We start from the raw sequence: 21326 nt of genomic DNA, 5'->3' as shown, positions 1-21326 counted from the left end.
TTTTGACTACTGAACCAACCGACAACCAAAGTCATAAAGGCTGGGAAGGCAAACTTTTCATCACAGGCCACTTACCACTATCCTGGATAATGGTCACACATACACCCTCAACCTTCATATTGCTATGGCATCAACTTAATTTTGACCAGTCAGATTAGTTTATGTTTAAATCTCTGTTTAAATGTTATGAGAGATTGATTTAAATCATAGAAATGTATATTTAAAATGTTGTCTACTGCACACACCATAGTTACTCAGTCAGCATCTGTAAAGTTTACATAATTGCCTATTTTAGATAAATCTGTATTCTGGGATTGACTAGCGTCTAACTGATTAAAGGGATATTGATATTATTCTGGTGTTTAGTACCATACCATGGTTCTATCTCAGAGAATTGAGAGTGTGGATATTTTTTATCTCTGCCCAACAGGTTCATTCACTTTAGCATCAATATTATAAAATCCATTTCTTGCACGGTTAGCCGATTGATGTGTGAAAGGCTGGTAGCGAAAGCTCACTAACAATGATTAATCTGGCACTATTGAGTTTAATACTGATCTCTTAAGATCCACCTTAGATTAAAATGGTTGCTGGAGTTAAGATGAATTAGTCAGGTGCAAAAAATGCTCCTAATTCGTTTATTGTCCATATTTTCTTCTGATAAGTTAGATGGTTAAATGGTCCTATGGAAATGTTTATATAGAACACAAAGAAGGTGTTTAACTGAGTATTTGGACCTTTGTTGCAGGAAGCACTGTCTGACATCCTCCATGAAAAACTAAAGCTCTCTACTGGACAAAGAATTATTCGTTTTCTTATTCACCTACTTGCTTGGGTTCTTTCAATGGGGACAGCTGCAGGCTGCTGTGCTGCCATCTACTACCTCTCAAAAGATGAAGTATTGAAGACTCAGGTAATGGCCAAGAACTTTATACTATACATGGGAAAAGTAGTTAAAATTAAAAAAACTTTCAGATGTAAACAAAGCAGGCATTTGCTAATCAAAGAAGAATTATATTGAATCATTTCTGCTGAATGGTGGTGTGCTGCGATTACTTCAGTGTGTGATTTTCTTCAGCAAAGATATATGTATATGATATTGAATCATTTCTGCTGAATGGTAGTGTGCTATGATTACTTCAGTGTGTGAGTTTCATCAGCAAAGGTATATGTATATGATATTGAATCATTTCTGCTGAATGGTAGTATGCTATGATTACTTCAGTGTGTGATTTTCTTTAGCAAAGGTATACTTTCCATTTATGGTTATGGGTAAGATATTGCTGAAGTGAAGTAGACATGTGGCACACAAAACAAGAATAATTTACACAGTGAGTATCCAGTAAGTCACCATTGTTTGAATGAATTGGAAGGTGGAGCTACTCCCAAAGGACTAGCATCAAGACCAGAAAGTTACTACAACCTTCCAATGCCAGAAAAAAGGGCATTCGTGCACAGGTTTTGATACAACTTATGTAGTCAGGTTGGAATATATTATAGAGTTTCCCTTAAGGTAGGGCCGTGTCTGAAAAAAAGTATGCATTGTGCAGTAGTCAGTGCCTTGAACTTGATTCACTGATTGACAGGGAGCTTGTAGACAGTGGCAAAAGCTGGTCAGATATACTTGTGTCTAAGTGCCCTCAGCAATGATCACAGCGATCCTGCCCGACAGACGTGCACTGCTGTTCCATTGTGAACACGGAGGTCCCGTCGAGATCCCGGTGAATTAACCGCTTATTGCACCCAACAGACGGTTACCGTTGTTCCATTGCGAACACGTGGGTCCCGCCTTGATCCCGGGTGGCTACCGCTAATTGTGTCCACCTACCACGCATCCGAAGTGTACATACTGAGATTCGAATTGCCTCCCCTCCGATTGCAGTTGCGCCGCTAGACGGGGCGCATTGCTTGTCCTTCTATCTAGGCTTGCCATAACTAAGGCGCCCACCATCCCATGGTTCCACCATTTCTGGAAGCGTAAACACACGGAGATTCTCCACTCCCGATCCTTCCTGCACTATTACCACAGCAGCGAACCCGGAAGCCTAGCCCTCCTTATCACTCAGGCTTACATAGTAGGCAATTCATTGGTTGTCCTGATGATGATCCTTCATTTTTACAGGATCGAAACGCCGTCGACAGTTGTTGTAGTCTAAACACTAGTTCCCCACTGTGTGAAATAAATACGTTTTTACTACAAGAGTAAAGCTAGATTGATCCTTTCTATTTTGTACTAGCTGCTCACAATTTGTACAATTGCCTGTTAACCTCCTACCTCTGTATATTGTTTGTCTAGCCTTGTTTTTGTTGTGGATACAGGATTGTGTCCCACTATATACATGTAGTTTTTAATGTTTTCTATTCTTAGCATTGATTAAATTCAGGGTCCGGCTGGACACCTTACTCATTATAGTGCAGATTGTGGCCTATAATTATTCTAAGTCTATGCATTCTGTCTTTTGTCAAGGACCTTTGTTGACTGATATTACTAATACCCTTGGTCCTTGCTTACCGAGTGGGTTCCCTTGTTCTTCTTAATAGTACTCAGCAATGAGCAGGCACAAATATCCATCTACCTGCATACTTTCTTTGCAGTGCTAGATCAGATTTTCCCACAGGTACCTGCAATAGCGGTCTTTTTTGATGTGAAGAAGGGGTTTGATTCTTTGGAGTGGCCCTAACTATTTCTAGTGGTGACAAAGTTGGGCATTCCATCAGATTTTAATACACTTATCAAGTTACTTTACACCAACCCGCCTACCCATATTCTGGTAACTGGCTCCAAAACTGACCCTACATCGATATCCAGAGGCACGAGAAAGGGATGCCCCCTGTCTCCTCTGCTTTTCTTGTTGGCCATGGACCCCTTGGCGAGCCAATTGCAGGAATACCACTCACACAGGGGTCTGTCTTTTGCTCACGGCCCGTATCTTGTCCATGTAGGCAGATGACATTCTGTTGTTCATTCATGAACCGGGGTCCCACCTCTCTCTCATAATCCGTGAGATCATACAATTTGGCCATCACTCTGTCGAAACCATCAACTGAGTGAAATCTGACATTTTCCTCCTTATGGACTCCAAATTGCAGGCCCCCCTAGAATACCCAATTTCTTGGGTCGCTGACACTGTTAAATATCTAGTTATGAACTGCATCGTGACAAACAGGCTTTAGTCCAACAAAGCTATGGCCCTGCGCTCAACCAGCTAGAAACACTGGTGGTGCTCTAGATTAAGCTAGCCTTGTCAATGTCTCGCAGAATTGCCATCATTAAAATAGTGGCTCTTCCCTGTTTTCTCTATTGTTTTTCAATAATCCCATTTTGCTCCCCGGTACATTTTCAAAATGGTCCATAGCATCTTCATAAAACTTATATGGATCGATAGGCAACCCCTCATAAGATGGCACTTTCACATGTTGCCGTATGAGAGGGTGGCCTAAAAGTACCACACCTGGAGCTCTAATATTTAGAAGCACAATTTCACTATGTAAGGTACTGGTATCATCCTGACACCAGACACCCCTACTTTCAACCTGAATAGATCAGGTCTGTGACACACCCCTCCACACGCTTCCCCTTATGGGCCTCCCTAGAGATGCAACACACTGAAGGCTACTGCAATCACCTGCTGGGCCTGGAAAAGGCTGAGTGGACGACTAGGCCACCCTAGCTTATACTGTCTAGCCATACCGATTTTAAGTAACCTACTACTAGCAACCAGGATTGACAGAGTAATACAGCGTGTATTGATGAAATTGGAGGTAAGCTATCTTTACCCCAACATGCCTTTGCCACACTGGAGCAGTTGAGTGGTGCAGATGCCCCCTCATTATACCACTTCCTCTACTTAAGGGTGCGTCATGCTGTTCAGACAGGTATGCCCGGCTTCCACGACGAACCTCCAGACTTACCCCCTTGATTATACGTTCTACCAAAAACACCAAATGGGTATCCTATCTCCATAAAACATGATTTGCAACACAAACTGACATCCCGGACAGATTTAGAGTTGCATGGAGTAGAGATTTAGGAACTGAAACCACCATTCCCCAGGGGACGTACTGCATCACGCAAATCAAACTGATTTAAATAAATCACAAGCATAAACTCATACATTTTAAATATCTGCATCGCTTATACTCCACAGTTCTTTCACAGAATATCAATTACCAAAATATCTACATACAAAATAGTGAGTCAAAAATAGCTTTGTCAAAAAAATCGGCTTCCCATATTTATGATTGAAATTACAAACATTTTGAAAAAAATATATCGCTCTCATTAATATAGTTGTCTAAAATAGTGATTTTTAAATAGTAAATATTAATTACATTAAATAATAATACTAATATAATAAAAAAAGGTATTCAATAGTTTTTGGGAAAAATAGAACAATTAATATTTTTTTTTAAATTAAACAAGCATAGATTAATAAATATATATGTATTTACATATATCTAATGTATTAATATTTTTCATTTATATTATAATTTAAAGCTTTTGTAAATGTAATTATGTAAAAAAATATATATACATATATCCAATAAAATAATTGTTTTAAAAAACAAACCCTTTTAAATACAAATAAATAATGAAAAAAATAAACAATGACATTTATTAAAAATAAATTATTAAAAACATTAATAATTATAAATATTATAATTGTAATTACCCACAAAATTATATAAATTTAAACAATATAAAGCAAAGTACACTTTTTAAAATTAGTACATATACTATTTCCACTACAATTTATGCAATTGCATAATTGCAGAGGATTGCAGAGGAAAAAAAAATACTATTCCCACACCAGTCAGTGCAATAGTAGGCAAAGTGTTGGATTGCAGAGGGGTAACATTTACTATTTTCTCTCCAGTCAGTGCAACATTAAAAAAAATATTATAAGGAACACAATAATTTAAAACAATTAAACTACATAAATTAAAATATAAATGTGTTGATTAAAAATACAAATAATTTTGATATTAAAATTAAATAAATAACAACATATTACAGTGTTATATGTATAGCACAAATACCTACAAATATTATAAATAAATACAAAAATCATTTTTCACACAAATAAAATGTTTTATTTAGAAAGTAAACAAAAGAATATTTATTACATACATTTAATGTATTTACTTCTCCCCTATAACCACACAAAACTCACAACCTGCACATAAAGCTTAACTAAAACAAAAACTTATATACACTAATAATATAAATATTTATCAACAAACCAATTATCGTTAGTTAAATATTAATTATTAATGACTTTTTAAACTAATGTATTTTCCACAGGGTACCCCCACAAAAAACACAACACTGATAAAATGTATCCGAACATTATTTACACAATTAACATAATAAATTATCAAATTAATCAATAATATTTCTTAAAAAATATTAATTATTTACTTTAAACTAATTTATTTCCCACCCCATGGACCTACATAACCCACAACCCACAACTAAAATAGTAAAAAAAAGTATTGCACAATTAACACAATTAAATATCAATTAAACAAATATTATTTATTACAAACTAAATATAAATATACATTCATTAAAAATAATTAACTTCCCACCCTTTAGCCTTACAAACCCGACAACCCCCACCTAAAATTGAACTAAAAAAAATAGCACAATTAAAATAATGAATTTACAATGAAATATTTATTAGCATTTATCAAATAATTATTAATTAATTAAAATGTATTTACTCCGCATCCTTTACCCCAGATAAACCCCACAATCCACAACTAAAAAAAGATGTAATTAAACAAATAACATAAAAATTAATTATTAATTAACAACTAATTAGTATTTAATTCAAATTAAATTACTTCTCACCCTTTACCCCTATAAATCCCACAACCACCGCACAAAACATTTACACCAACAATTAATTGGTACAATTAACCATCAATTAAATAAATAATATTAAATATAAAATATTCATTGATGTATTATAACTAAATGACTTCTGACCCTATACCCCTAATAAACCCACAACCCACTGCAGAACTAAAAAAACACTAAGGAGCATCTTACGTTGTTGGTCGGCTGTCCCGACTGCCTAATTATGATGCAACCGCACTGGCCGTAACAAAAGCTCCCATAGAGAAATAGATTGTGTTAATTCCTGAACCCCATGACAGGCACCTCAAATTGCCTGCCACAAGGTGCAGGGATTAACGTAAGCCAGCTTCAAAACGGGGGCCACAAGGGAAAGGGGGCCCTGCTAGGGGCCCCCAACAATTCTTCCTGACAGCGTTTCCAAGTCGGAAAGGCCGGCATAGAAACCCTGCCGTAAACCATGCATTCGTAATCCGTTTGGCATAAACCGCTGTCAATATGGATTACTTGCCGGTTCCGACTCGGAAGGCAGCTGGAATGACCTGCCGGTTTCAATTCCGACCGCCAGTATCGCAATCAGCCCGTCAAAATTTAAACCGAGGATGTCGTCATAGAGGTTTTACGACTAACATCGCAATCGGCCCCATCATTTAATTAAATTCAATTTCATTACTACTAAAAATATAACTAATATAATAAGAAACATATACAATAATTAAACAAAAAAATTACATCAAAAACATTAAAAAAATATATTAAAATACATAACAATAACAAAAAAACTACATTTTAAACAACTATATTTTTGCAAACAATTTTATTGACTTCTGTATTTTAAAAATCGATATTACTTACCTAAAAAAAGTATATTCTTGACATTTACAATATTAATGTCGATATTTCCATGTCACAATATTTCTGACTTGATACTCTTGTCTGTCGATAATTTCAACTCAATATTCTGTCTGTATACCATACTCCATACCTGCCCACAGGGCCAAAATAGACCCTTGCCACTCAAATCAATGTCTTCAGTGCTCCCATGACTATGCAGACTTTCTCCAATTAGCATTGGATTGTTCTTCTAGACTTGTTTGCTGAGATAATTATATTTCGGTTGGAGCTCATGTGCCTGGTTGCCCTCCTGGGCTTTGTGAAATAGTAATTGTCCTGCTGCTGGCAAAGAGGCGCATAGCCATGTGCTGGGGAGTTCCATGGTGCAGCGCAAACAGGACTGGCATGGAGATTTGAAATGCTGCAATACTCTTTGTGAACATAATGCACAGGTACAGATCATGGCTTCCCGGCCAAGATACATCTGGGGCCCCTTAACAACTTAACTGGCACGTTTTGGGGAATCAGATCCCCATTTTAATATACAAGCTAGTGTGGAAGCCGATGGTCCCTTGTTCACCCTCAGACCCCAGCAGGTGATGCTGTTGGTACAAGTGTTTATTTGGACACCACCAGTTCTGCTCTTTATATGTCTCCCCGTCCCTGCCTACCCTGAGAAGATTGTTCTTCCCAGATTTTCAGCATTGTACAACTCGCAAACATATACTTTATTGCTCCAAATTGTACCGCAATATATTGGCATGTGACCCGAGGATATTGTGCCATGTTCTTGTAATGGTTTGTAAACTCAATAAAAACTGTTTTTTTTAACCAAGGGGGCAACAATACTATGAACTGCTTGTAAACTAATGATTGTGTAGGTGGACATTCCCAAGTTAACAGAATACCCATAATCAAAGTAGGGTGACATGATTGTTATAAACTCTGCCATGTGATTATTAGGTGAGACAAACTAAAACACTTTATTATGGATCTTAAGGTGAAAACAGCATAAAGTACAATGGACTTAGGGCTCACAAGAAGGGGTAGGAGCAATCAAGACATACCCAATTGTAATGAAAACCTGCTTATTGGATGTTTTATTTGTGGCACATTTACATCACATCCAGTCCCTTGTATGGTCACATCAATCTTCAACAAAGCATTGTATGTTTGTAATTAGAATAGATTTTATTAACCATTGAACATCAACATGACCAGAGCCAGACCGATCATTCCTGCATTTGTGTATGTGATCTGTTTAGACCTGTAAATATATTTGCAAATGCTTTGTGTGTCTGTTTTACTGCATCCTTGTCATTCTGTCCTCAGAGTGCTTACTTCATTGTGTATCCACCAATACTCTAGCATTATGCTGGTCTGCCAAAGACATAACAGACTTTAACTCTGTATGACTATAAGTTAGTTACCCAGAGTTCATCACTGCCACCCAAGATCATCTCCTCGGCCTCACTGTAATTCGCTTTTAAACAAATTTGCAATTGGTGATGGCCAGAAGATCCCCACAAAATAAAAAGGTGTAGAGCCCATGTCCTCATCAATCCTGCGGAGAGTGTGGTTGCATTTTGAGTAGGTTTAACTTTCAATTAGAATGAGGGGATAAAGTGGACCAGTGAATTTGAGCATTGAGAGTAAGTGGGGTGAGATTTAGATGTGAGGCAGGGAAACCAGACTATTTGGAAGGTTTTACAACTGATGAAGTGTCATTGGTACATCCATCATGTAATGTATCCTTTGATTCCAGCTTATTCAGTTTCATGTTTAATGGTGAAACTTTGAAGTGGCTCCTGGAATCCATGGCCCCCACGACCTTGGCAGTGGACCAAATGCTCTATTTAGAGATTGTCGCCTGCGATGCTCAAACCTCCCCAGCTCGGAAAACCTTTAGTTTAGAGAAAAAAAGGTGTTGTCCTAGAAGCAATATATTTCCCACGACACAGGACAAGATTGCCCTTCAGTGTAATATAAGAGATTAGTTGTATGCAGAACTATACATAGCACATTTCCCACCGTGCAGACAGGGCCAGAATGGGAACAAAAAGTAGCCCTGGCAAATGTGATCTGATGTCTCTTTTTCTATCCATCCATTCTCTTTTTCCTTTTCTCCTCTCTACTTCCTCTCTGATCACTTTTCTCCGCTTGCCCCCCCCCTCTCTGTTGCATGAAGCTTCCCAGTTCCTGGGCTTTCAAAGCAAGCCTTAGAGCGCTCCAGTCCACCGGGGAAACGCCTGGTATATAAAAAACACGCATTTGCAATGCAATAGGTCTCGCATTAGGAAAGTTTGAGCTATTGGTATTGTAAATTTTTTTTTTTTATATATGTGTTGGTTTTGAAAATAGCGAAATCAATAGTTTTGTCATTAACAATGCCAATAGTTTTAACTTTCGCAAATGTGATACCTATAGTATTTGTAATGTAATATGTGTTGTATTTACGTGACTTACATGTATTGATATTACAAATAACAATGGCTTTTAATTTTTTTAAATAATTCATACTCCAATAAAAGTTATTGTAATTTATAATGGCAATAGCTTAAACTTTTGTAAATAACTTTTGTGAAGATTATGTTCAGTGTATTTTATTGTGACGAAAATCCAAGAACAGAAGTGAAGTATTAACATCTGTTAGTGACATTTGTAATAAAGCTTGAAACAAGGAGAGAACATATTTGAACCAGTTGTTGTTGAATGGTTGCACAGAGTGATGCTGTGGCGTTCAGTGGTGCTGAGTGATGGTGTCGCGTTCAGTGGTGCTGAGTGATGCTGTGGCGTTCAGTGGTGCTGAGTGATGCTGTGGAGTTCAGTGGCGCTGAGTGATGCTGTGGCGTTGAGTGATGCTGTGGCGTTGAGTGATGCTGTGGCGTTGAGTGGTGCTGTGGCGTTGAGTGGTGCTGTGGCGTTCAGTAGTGCTGTGGCGTTCAGTGGTGCTGTGGCGTTCAGTGGTGCTGTGGCGTTCAGTGGTGCTGTGGCGTTCAGTGATGCTGTGGCATTGAGTGATGTTGTGGCGTTGAGTGATGCTGTTGCGTTGAGTGATATTGTGGTGTTGAGTGGTGCTGTAGCATTCAGTGGTGCTGTGGCATTCAGTGGTGCTGTGGCGTGGAGTGGTGCTGGTGGGCCCGATCAATTCTGTGCCCAGTGGGTGATGTGTGATAACTCTTGGTACTGTAGGCGCTAACTCGGGCTTTAGAGCTATCCGTGGCACCTGTCCTAGCTATCTCAAAGCAAGACTCCCTAGGTATGAACAGGTGAGACTCTTACGGTCAAACTCCCTACTCCAGTTACACGCCCCACGAGTCAGAAAGGCGCGTTTGGGAGGTAGGACCTTTTCATCAAACACGGCGAAGCTGTGGAACGCCCTACCGCCTGCCATTCAGTCGGCAACATCAGAGATTGGGTTCAGGAAGCAATTAAAAACGTGGCTCTTTACTCAAAAGATCTGATCCACCGGCTTTACTTATTGTTCCCTCTGAGCTGCTCACATAGCGCCGGGACACCTCCTGGCGAGGTAGCTGTTCGCGCTTTAGAAATTTCTGTATTATTATTATTATTATTACTGTACAGTACATTTCACAGTTGTGAGTTGTACGGTAAGCACCGCAGCCCCCACAGGTTCCCTCAGTTCAAACCCCCTGAAGTTAACCTGGGAAATGCCTGCTAAGTAACGGGCACTGGGGATGTCAGTGTGGTAAGCACCAAAATCCATGTTTTGACCCATTTTTCAGACACTAATCGCTATTGCGTTGTATTTGATGCCCCCAATAAAACTCGATCCTTGATGTGTGGGAGATTTGAGGTGTGATAAATATCACACTCGTTGTCGGCCAGCTGATTGTGGGCAGGCACCAGCATTGCACATTTCACTGGCACACAAGGTACCACACAAGAAGCAGCAAGATAGGCTTGTATGACATCCAAATGTGCACACTGAGGACAGCAGCTGCACAAGCCTCTGTTGCTGCAGCACTGGCAGAGGGAGAGCCGCAGCCTCCAGGCACAAACACACACATACATAACACATAAAAGCTACAAGACAGCGACGTGGAACTCGATGGAAACCCTGCACAGCCACCATGCCAAGGCTATTGATTTTTAGGAATCTGTCTGTCTTGTAAAGCGCTTCCAGTCAAGGGGGATATTCAAGAGCCGTGCTGTGCCCGGAGGCCTAAACCAGGTACCGGTGAAGGGACCTGAAGGAAAGTGATCAATAACTTGATGGGGAAGGAAAGGAACACTTTAAAATTAAAGTGAATTGAGCAATAAACCCTCTGTTATGCTTACATTAATTAGAGGTGGTCCCATGCGGGGCATAATCATAGGGCCTTTGAAGGGCACTCATGAAACAGTCATTCGACTGGGGTGAAATCAATAGAGTAAGTGAAAGAGCTCCATCCCCCAAACCCTCCCCTTTGTTTTCCAGGCAAGGACAGCTGATCCACTTTGAGATGACAGAAAGGGCCGCCAGGTCATTGATCGACAAGAGGCTCGAGTGTTGCCATGACGCTCCCTGTCAGTGCTGTTTTCAGTCCTTGGCTTTCATTCAACAAACCAGTGCATTCTGGGACCCGTAGTCTGTTTGCTTCAAACGAACCACCTGGAGTACCACCTGATAACGCTTTGGGATGCAAGATCCGGTGATTCATGATGTCCTCTCGACATGGAGCAATAGATCATTCCCGCAGGATAGAACTCCCAGAAGGGCACAGCTGGCAATAAACCAAGAGAAGGGACACAAGGTTGGCTCAGGACGCCCGTTGCCATCACTGCGGCGGGTATTTCAGCTACTTATCAAGGCAAAATATTGCCTGTTTCTACTGGGCAGCACTTCCTGCTCAGTGACAACAAAGGGTTGACTACAATTTAATCCAGCTGGATAAGAATTAAATAGGCGGTCTCAGAAGGAAACACGCTGAGTCATCGTGCAACAGGTAAAGCTTTGCCACCCATCCAGACTGCCCTAATGGTAAATGTGATTGTTCCAGTGTGGGCAGTTGCCGTAGGTGGAGCAAATACAGCCTTCTTCCATGATGGGTTTAGCGGTGATGAGCTTGGCTTTGATCGGTGCTGCATTGCCCGGAAGTAGAAGGGAGGGTTGAGATGAGACTGTTGCATTGCTTCTTGTGGTGGCTACAGTGACATCCTCGGGGGCTAGTGCATTGCCAGGAGCATGTTGACATCTCACTCCGGGCCATGGCAATATTTGCCCATGGCACAGGTTATTAGCAACACACAATGACATCTCACATAATGTCAAATACGATTGTGCTCAGGCCACTCTTCATTAACAGTTCATGATGACATTTCATGCTGTGCCACGTGAAAAGTAACACACAGCACTGGCCATCACCGCGTCATGATGACGTCTCACTGTGTAACTATCTTGAGTCGCTTGATCGTCAAAGGGTAAGTAATAAAATAAGCAAAGGGGAGGGGCTAATTAATTAGTAGTAATGGTACCTATAATAATTTACTCAGTGAAAAAGGGTCTAGGGAGTCTGCCCTAAGCAGTGTAACGATCGATTGTGACTGAGAGTTAAAGTTTGCACATAGCACTCATAATCAGGACATGTGCACATCTCACGCTGCGGTGTGCACAGTATTTATTATAGTGGCCTTTGTGATCAGTGTGCGATTACATCTCACGTGGTGAAATCTGACAGATTACCCTCAATTTACAACTATAACCTGAACATGATGACAGCTGACATCCTGCTGAAAGCGAGATTGTCACAGCAGCTCTGATCTGCAACCCGATGGCATCCTGCCCTGTGCCACAGATCACACATTGTACCCTGGATCACCGGCAAAGAATATCATCCAAAACCATAAAGATATCTCTTGCAGCTTGACTGGAACTATGACTGACTGAGCATCAAGTGATCATCTGAAACCAGGCTGGTCTGTATCTGTAACCGTGGAACATGTCTCATGAGACGTCTTTCAACCTGGAACAAAGGGATGTTAAGCTGGCCCACTTTTCACGCACATTGCTAAAACTCAGCGGCACTCCAGCGAATCATGGCAGCTAGCGACAACATGCATCAGTGAGGGCACTACAGCGTTTCACAGCCTCCCCTGGGGCGAGACTTCCGCCTTCTGCGGGAAGCCCGCGCCCACTAAGTGACTGGACGAGAAGGGCAGAAGGAGGAAGTCCCGCCTCAGAGGAGTCTGTGAAACGCTGTAGGCACGTAGGAGGAGAAGAGGCCGCCCATGCAAGTGAGGGAGGCCCCGGTGAGTGGGGCGGGTGGGGCTTAGTTGTAGGGTGTGTGTGTGTGCGTGTGTGCGCGTGTGTGCCTGCGTGTGTGTGCATGCGTGTGTGTGTGTGAGCGCGTGTGTGTGCATGTGTGTGTGTGTGCCTGCGTGTGTGTGTGCATGCGCGCGTGTGTGTCTGTGTGTTATCCACTTGCTGCCAATGTAGGACAGGAGATGTGCACAGCGTGTGGGTGAACGTGCGCGCTCACATGGGGGATTCTCCTGCGCGTGCACATCCCCTGTCTCACATTCCCAGGAAGTGAGTAACAAAAGATGCTTCGCTGGACGCAGTGGTTCGCACTGCTTACACCAGCTCGACCTAGAAAGCGTGAAGACTTAATTGTTCTGGATAGACGCCGGACAGAGCACAGTGGTAAATAATAGGCAACAAATGTTTGCACTGAAAGCATTTGCATGCATGACAATGAAGAATGCCAGCAGACAGATCCCGTTAAACAGGATATGTGCGATTTCTATATACAAGGAGCCTGTTTCAAAACCCACAAAAACACACTGTTTACATACACACCTGTTACCGCATGTAACGTAGCTTAGTTTACAATGCAGGTGGATTAACGTAAAAAGGAGAGAACAGGTGAATAACGAGAGGCCTTAGTTATGTTTCCAAAAGAAGCATACATAAATTACTTGACATTACTTCACATCCTGGATTATTCAAGTGTTTCATTTTGGGCAGCGAAAAAGTCAAGACATATAGCAACTTTTTACGATCTACAAGCCAATACAATTAATTTTCTGATTATTAACATCCATTTCTTTATTTGTAAAAATAAAATAATGTAATATATATAGGGTTCCAAAGTTTTCCTTAAAAGGTTACCGAATACCAACTCTGCCTAGTCTTGATTCCCCCTCATGTCTCTTTCTTAATCTGCCCCACACTTTTGTGGCCAAATCTTATAAAGTTAACGCTAGAAGTGCAAATGCAAGACAGAGTCTCTGCCACAGTTTAAAGTCAACAGGTGCCTTAAATAGTGGAAGAGCTGGAACAGGATTATATTACTACTTAGGTGGTGGTAAATGTTTGTCCCTGGAGCTTTAAAGGAAGGTGCTGCTTTTCACTGTAAATATAGCAATATTTTTTGACATCTATAAAGTAATCACAGATCACAAACCAGTACCAAAACTAAAAGCAAAATTACAAAACAGCATAAACATAACAGTGCACAATACAACAAAGAGGCAAAACAGCATGAAACACAATAAAAAAAAACAACGAACTGCAGTAATGTAGTAGAAAATATACCGGTACTAAAAAACAAAACATCACATCACAAAAAATGCAACACAAAATATTTCTGTCACATTTTGCCACCGCTACAAATCTGTTCTCATGAAAATGTGGTTAAAGGTGCTACCACTTAGCACTGCAATACTGACCACCAAGGACATCCTACAGGACCAGCCAAACGGCACCCTAGTACTACAATATGTACTTTACTATGTCGTATTTTTTACATCTGTATGTTGTGTTGAGTATAAGATAAATAAAGATTATTTTTTAAAAATCGGGACCCTGTCTCTTTATCTCACTTTTGCAGATTCTTTTTTTTTATTCGTCCTTTCTCCATTCGTTATTCTTTATAAATCGGACTCATTCTCTTTCTCCCTTTATCTGCCTTTCTTTTCCACTGGGTTAAAGTCGAATGATGAAATATACTTAAACTTTCTACTTTCATTTCCTAATTGTTGTTAAGTCTGTTGTAGCCTTTTCAGTGTTTTAAAAAATGTCCTTCTCCTCAATCTCTACTTCTGCCCTTTATTGAATCTGCACTATCAGGAGGTCCCATTATTTCTTTCACTCCAGTGGCTGCTGGTGAGACGTGAAAGTGGTGGGGTGAAAAAGTTTGTGATGAGTGGCTAGTGGCGAACGCGTACAGCAAACGAGCCTGACAGCCAAAAGGGGTGTTCGGGTGGATCTCCCCCGAGAAAATTTTGAAAAAAAGAGCGGGCAAATGGTTCAATTTCAAGCATATTTGAGAAAGCAAGAAGGTTAATAAAGCAATTGTTAAATTCTAGTTTTAGCATCAATAATGCTCACTAATATTACTGCAAATAATCTCTGTGACAACCTCACCTTTCTCACATGTGAGATCCTGTTTTGATATTAAAGACATTTTTTATATGGATGTTGCATGAAACAAACACAGCATTTCTCTGAATAATGTCCATAATAGCCTCTCACACCACCTACATTCAAAACAGTTTGTGTAAGAATTATTCAATGTCATCAGGGCAAGAATCTCTGCAGAGCAGAGTTGGCTCTATACAGGGACCCATGAAATTCTGGGGCCCTGGGCCAGAGCTGAGCCCACTTTGTCAATGCCTTAAACCGTCTCTGATGAGGCCTGGTGTTTTTGTTTGTCTTAATGCATGGCCTGCATTTTATTTCTTGCATTTGCAAATCCCTGTTTACATCAAATCACTTTATGTAGGCTGCAAGCCATTTTCAGGCCATAAACAAACACTTCTGAGGGTCACCTCTTCTTTCTCTTTCCAAATGACTCTCACCTTCCTTTCCATCCTCTGAATGAATCTTTACTCTGAGCATAGCTTTCCCTAACACACGCTTATGTTTGCCTAAATTACCATTGACTTTCAGCAAATTGCCCACAACCCACTTTAAAGATAAAATCCTCACCTTTATTGGAAAGAGATACCCCTGCAACTTAACCCTACCTACTCTAGCTTATATATAAATGCCACCAAACATTTGCATGAACTCACGTGACCTCCCTTAACCCGCTAATATCCAACCCATCTAATAGTGACGCAGGGCACCTCACGAATAAATAACCCGCCTGTTAAGGATAAAGTGTGGCCCATTTCACTTCAGTTCTGGGAGCGCCCTCTCTTCCATGAGAAATTACCAATACCATGATGTAAAATAGCTTCAAAACAAATAAAAATGGCAAAGTACACAATCAACAACCCCCTATATAAAGGAAGATTGTGATCACGAGGAGTGGGAAATAAAGCATAGCGTGAAAGCTGCAAGCCAGCCTGGACTTTGAGATGAAGGCACCAACCACCCCGCCTCCCCCTCTCCCCCAAACATATGTGGCAGCTCACGAGGGATCTGGGGCCCATTTTGCTTGAAAGAGATGAATGCCCTGACACCAGCCCTGTCCCGTGCAAAAGGGAAACAATAAATACATGTACATGTGCAGTGACATCACTCGTGCTGCACAGCCATGTGCAAAAGTACAAATAAGTCCATACATTTTAAAACGGTCACAAGACTTCTGACAAGTAAGTAACAAATAATTGATTTAGGTGAGCAAACGTGTACTATGTTCGCCTCTCGAAAAGACATATCCCGAAAAACGCAGAGAGATGAAGGGCAGTACAGCGGTGGATAAGCAAGAAAAATGGTGACAGTCACAGGTTCTCCTGAATATGACTCAAGAATCTAGAACATGTACACAGAGGGGGAAGGGAGGATCAGGATAATAAGAAAGGGACAAAAGGAAATAAAAAAGGAACAAAAGGTGCATTCCCAACTTCCACAGTTAGAGCACTTAGAAATAGCAGAAGTGTGTAAGGAGCGCTAAATAAAATGTAATATTATGGAGGGGAAATACATGGCACTGGCTCTGTTAAGAAGGAGCCTCATGCACATCATACAAGCATTGGCAAAGCCTAAAGGGGTGCGGTTGATTACAACCCTCCTCTTGTAGTCTTTCTAACGTGCTTCCGTTTCAGAGCCAATAAAAGTATATAGACATGATTGCGCAGTGGCGTAATGAAAGTTGAGGGGGGGGGGCCCCTGCCATGCAGATGGAGGGGTCCCCGCTCCAGATTAAACTTGGAGCTATTTGGCCTTAGTATTGTGCTGAGGGGGCTCCCGCACTGCGGGGGCCAGTGTTACGCCCCTGTGATGACGGCCTGCCGAAAAATGAGATATACATGCATTCCGTGTTTGCAAAGAAGCACATCTGTTTCGAGGAGAGAATTCGGCATGAAAGTCCCATGCACTCTCCTCTGCCCCCCTCACCCGTGAAGCACTGCATCGCTGTGCCCTTTCAGGGGGCTGGGGTCCCAGGCTTCTTATGTGTCAGACCTGGCTGCGAGTGAATGGAGAGCTTCAGCGCTAACAGAAAAAGCAATCCCACCAAAGCCTGGGTCCCTGGCAGATAGAGGCACAGGGAGATCCTGGGCTTTAGAGGAAAGAGGCAAAGTATAGGTCGCTGTGAAAGTGCGCAAACATTACCCTTCCTAAAATAACGCCCTTACAGAATCACCTAAAATTATACCCGCTTAAGTATGTGCTCATTCCAATGCTGGTAATAACCATTTTCCAGGGCTGATTTTAACTCCCAGTGGAAGCATGAACTAACTTGAAATTGGGTGAGTAGAACATTTAAAAGAATCCGGTATTTGAGGGTTTCATGAAGTGGTTTGACATCAGCATTAAGTGATATGTATTAAAAAAATGTTTGACCAATATGCAAATTATACCTGTTGAAGGGAGTTGGCACCGTTCTTTAACGAAAGTAATAAATAGAAGACCTTTTAGAGAGCGTCAGTTTTTACCAACCAACAATAAAATTAGAAAAATATGCAAAATAAAATCATAACTAATTCCCTGCAAAAGAAAGTCTGTGCTGTTCCCTAAATGTTCTTCTGCTGTAGTGAAAAGCATAAATTTGTTGAAACAACAAGAGTTCTTTTAAACACAAAGGGGGGCATTACGATGGCGTAAGGACCATCACCGCCAGCCATCCGGTGGCGGCCTTCTGCCATCAGACTGCGATTTACCCGCCGCCACATTACAGTGGCGGGGGGATCCAGACTGCGACCATGGCGGATGCAAAGACCGTCCACCACGGCACCTCCACAGGCAATCATTATGATTTGATATCATCTGATTCTTTCCTAGCTTTAAATTTTTCTGCGGACGTGATGCTGACCGGAGCACTCTTTTGTTTTGATTGCTTTCTATTCTTTCCCCCTCTCCTTGTTCTCTTCCACCTGACTCCTTCTTTTGAAACACCACTCTGTTCTGTACCGTTTTAGTTCGTCTAAAAAAGATGAAGAACCTTCTCCCACATTACAGTTCTCAATTTCATTACTCAGAATCTCACTCCTCATATCACTCAGCCCACTCGCTATACTTGACAAATCCGATTCACTCGCAGATATTGAAGTAATCTGCTTTTCCTCACTAGTTTTCTCTATTCTTTCTTTTGGTTTGTGCTCGTCAAATCTTTTAGCAAAAGTGTAAATCCTTCCACTCTTGTAATCATTCTCCTCACGTTTTAATTTACGTATTTTTTTTCTTTGATGTAATTTTGATGAGCACTCAACACCTCCTTTAGAATCTTATAGTTTTTTTCAGTTATTTCTTTTAGATTCAAAGCTTCAATTTCTCTTTCAATTGCTTCCATCTCTTCTAACAATTTGGACCTTTTCCGTTCCGTTGGTTCCAACAATTGGTACTTCTTGGGTAGTAGGTACCAGGAGGAATGAAATAGCACCTCGCCAAAAATTGTTTCACATGTATTGACTTGTTTCTTTTATGTTGACACTGTAAATTGTTTTTTGGATGTGCGATTCCATCTCCTATCTTGGTATAGGGGAACGCAACTACCTCATCTGTTACTGAATAGAATACATGTGGGAATCAGCACTCCGTTCTCTCGACAGTGTTTTTTGAAAACTTAGTAGTTTTCAATAAAATAGTTAGAATTTTTACGGTAACATAATGGCAAATTTCGATGATGACAGAGACAGAGTATTTAATGAAATCTTTTCAGGTACTACTATACACAATAAAAGTCCCATCATAGTTGAGACTAAGCCACAGGGCTTGAAACTACTTTTTATTAAACTTGAAAAACTAAGAAAACAAGAACTCTCACGCTGGTGGGACTTAACAACACTCAAGAAATATATAGAAATTAAGCAGGTACCACGAGGGTTGAGAGTGATTATTTTTCGATCTTTTGAAGACCTTGACCCAGATCTCTTAGGAGAATGGGAAAACTTGATATCCTCATCCTCTTTGGGGATGATGGACATTTTGATCAGACACGCAGAACGGAATAGGTCCAAATTGAGATTGAAGCAATTGAAAGAGAAATTGAAGCGTTGAATCTAAAAGAAATAACTGAAAAAAAACTATAAGATTCTAAAGGAGGTATTGAGTGCTCATCAAAATTACATCAAAGACAAAAAAATATGTAAATTAAAACGTGACAAGAATGATTACAAGAGTGGAAGGATTTACACTTTTACCAAAAGATTTGATGAGCACAAACTAAAAGAAAGAATAGAGAAAACTAGTGAGGAAAAGCAGGTTACTTCAATATCTGCGAGTAAATCGGATTTGTCGAGTATAGCGAGTGGGCTGAGTGAGGAGTGAGATTCTGAGTAATGAAATTGAGAACTGTAATGTGGGAGCAGGTTCTTCGTCTTTTTTAGACAAACTAAAACGGTACAGAAGAGGAAACAGAGTGGTGTTTCAAAAGAAGGAGTCAGGTGGAAGAGAACAAGAAGAGGGGGAAAGAATAGAAAGCAATCAAAACAAAAGAGTGCTCAGGTCAGCATCACGTCCGCAGAAAAATTGAAAGCTAGGAAAGAATCAGATGATATCGAATCTATACCATTGAGCTCTGAAATGATGTCCAATAATGTCTCAATTGTCAATCTATCTAATCATGTATTGGCTAATGCTGAAATGTCTTTACTACAGAAAGGATTGAGCTTTTGTCCTGTATCGAAACCAAATTTTTCTCAAATACATGTTGATCTCTTTAAATATACTCGGAAACTCAAATTAAATACATTTTTTGATGCAAACTATAAGCGTTGTCAGGTACCATTATATGCTGTAACTAAGAGTGATAAGAGTATTAAAGATATGCAAGATATACACATGCTACTTTCTGTTGATGACAGTATGGGTGATGCCCCGAATATGAAAGAACTCTTGCAAGACCTAGAGATAGATGCAGATCTAAGCATAGACATTGGTCTTAGGACCAAATCTCAATTTACACCTGTTTTGCCAGCAGACAATATGATAGATTATTTTTATAAGGCTGTCACACAAGATCTTTACAGATTAGAAGATAAGAGTCAGAAGCAGTGGAGAATTCATATTGACAATCTGACCCAAACTGAAAGAACAGCACTCAAGAAGCTCTCTAGCTACAAAGAAGTATAATTAGTACATGGAAAATGTTATTTCATGGTTTTAAGGTCCTTACATTGGCCGTGTTTATACAGATAAGGGTGTGCTGCATATCTCCTCCTATTTTTTCAATAGTTTGTGTGTGCAACCTTTGGTTGCAACAATTGGTACTTCTTAGGTAGTAGGTACCAGGTGGAATGAAATAGCACCTCGCCAAAAATTGTTTCACTTGTATTGACTTGTTTCTTTTATGTTGACACTGTAAATTGTTTTTTGGATGTGCGATTCCATCTCCTATCTTGGTATAGTGGAACGCAACTACCTCATCTGTTACTGAATAAAGAAATAGAAACTGACTGGATCTTGGAGAATTGCCAAATTAGCATTAAGATCTTGCAGTGCTAGTCAGAGGGTAGAAGTTCCCAACATACAAAGTCTAGTGAAGAAGACCAGTAAGTTCCAAATGACAGTCACCATGGTTCGAGATCAGATTTTCGGCTGTGTGCAAGAGAAAGGAAGCAGTGGTTAAAAAGAAAGAGTTTTAGATTTTTTTAATGCTATGATAAATGGTTTGAGGGCATCTAGAAAAAGATTGTCTGGAGGTGACTTTTTTGTTGAAAACTGATATTCCAGTAATAGTGATACTATTCATTGTACATTCTAAATGTAGGAAGACCACAAACCAAGGTCTGTGCCCTTTATTGAAGGTTTTCTTTTCTTCTTCATGTGTTTATTTTAATTTATTGGTCTGTGCTTACCACATATTGGGCCCAATTCCCAAATATTCACACAGGTTTGGGTGTGACTTATTCTCATAGTACTCTTAGCTTACTTCTGAATTCATGGAGTAAGTTACAAAAATAATTCCCAACAAAATATTTGTGAATTCCAAGAGCAACTAGTATTACTTCTTGAATACAAGAGTAAGTCAAGTACTACAAGAGCAAATCAAATCTACTTACAGCAAAATCTTTTTCAATCAGGATTATTGTGTTTTGTTTAAAAGTCAGTGCAAGGACTGCTAAGCATTGACTTTCGGCAGGTATGTGTGCCCATTTTTATTTGAAGGTAGTAGGGTGACTACTGCAGGCATATGTACCTATTTCACAGCTAATTTATCTTTGTTTTCTGTGTGGCCGTTGTTTCACATGCACAGTTCTGATGTGTTTTTCAGCTTGTAAACCAAAAACAAATGCA

General features: G+C 40.2%; 1 protein-coding gene across 2 annotated transcripts in view; it reads left to right on the top strand.

Annotated features, from left to right (window-relative positions):
* Nucleotides 1–21326, top strand: part of TMC5 (transmembrane channel like 5) — a 571516-nt gene that overhangs the window by 318789 nt on the left and 231401 nt on the right. For both annotated transcript variants that reach the window (XM_078665241.1, XM_078665242.1), the window contains exon 11: nt 749–913. In XM_078665241.1, coding sequence (XP_078521367.1) covers nt 749–913 — 165 coding nt within the window. The remainder of the gene's footprint in view (nt 1–748; nt 914–21326) is intronic.

Source organism: Lissotriton helveticus, chromosome 10 (genome assembly GCF_964261635.1).
Source record: "Lissotriton helveticus chromosome 10, aLisHel1.1, whole genome shotgun sequence".
Lineage (NCBI taxonomy): Eukaryota > Metazoa > Chordata > Amphibia > Caudata > Salamandridae > Lissotriton > Lissotriton helveticus.
Note: the sequence above shows the minus strand (reverse complement) of the source record. Positions and strands in the feature narration are given on the sequence as shown.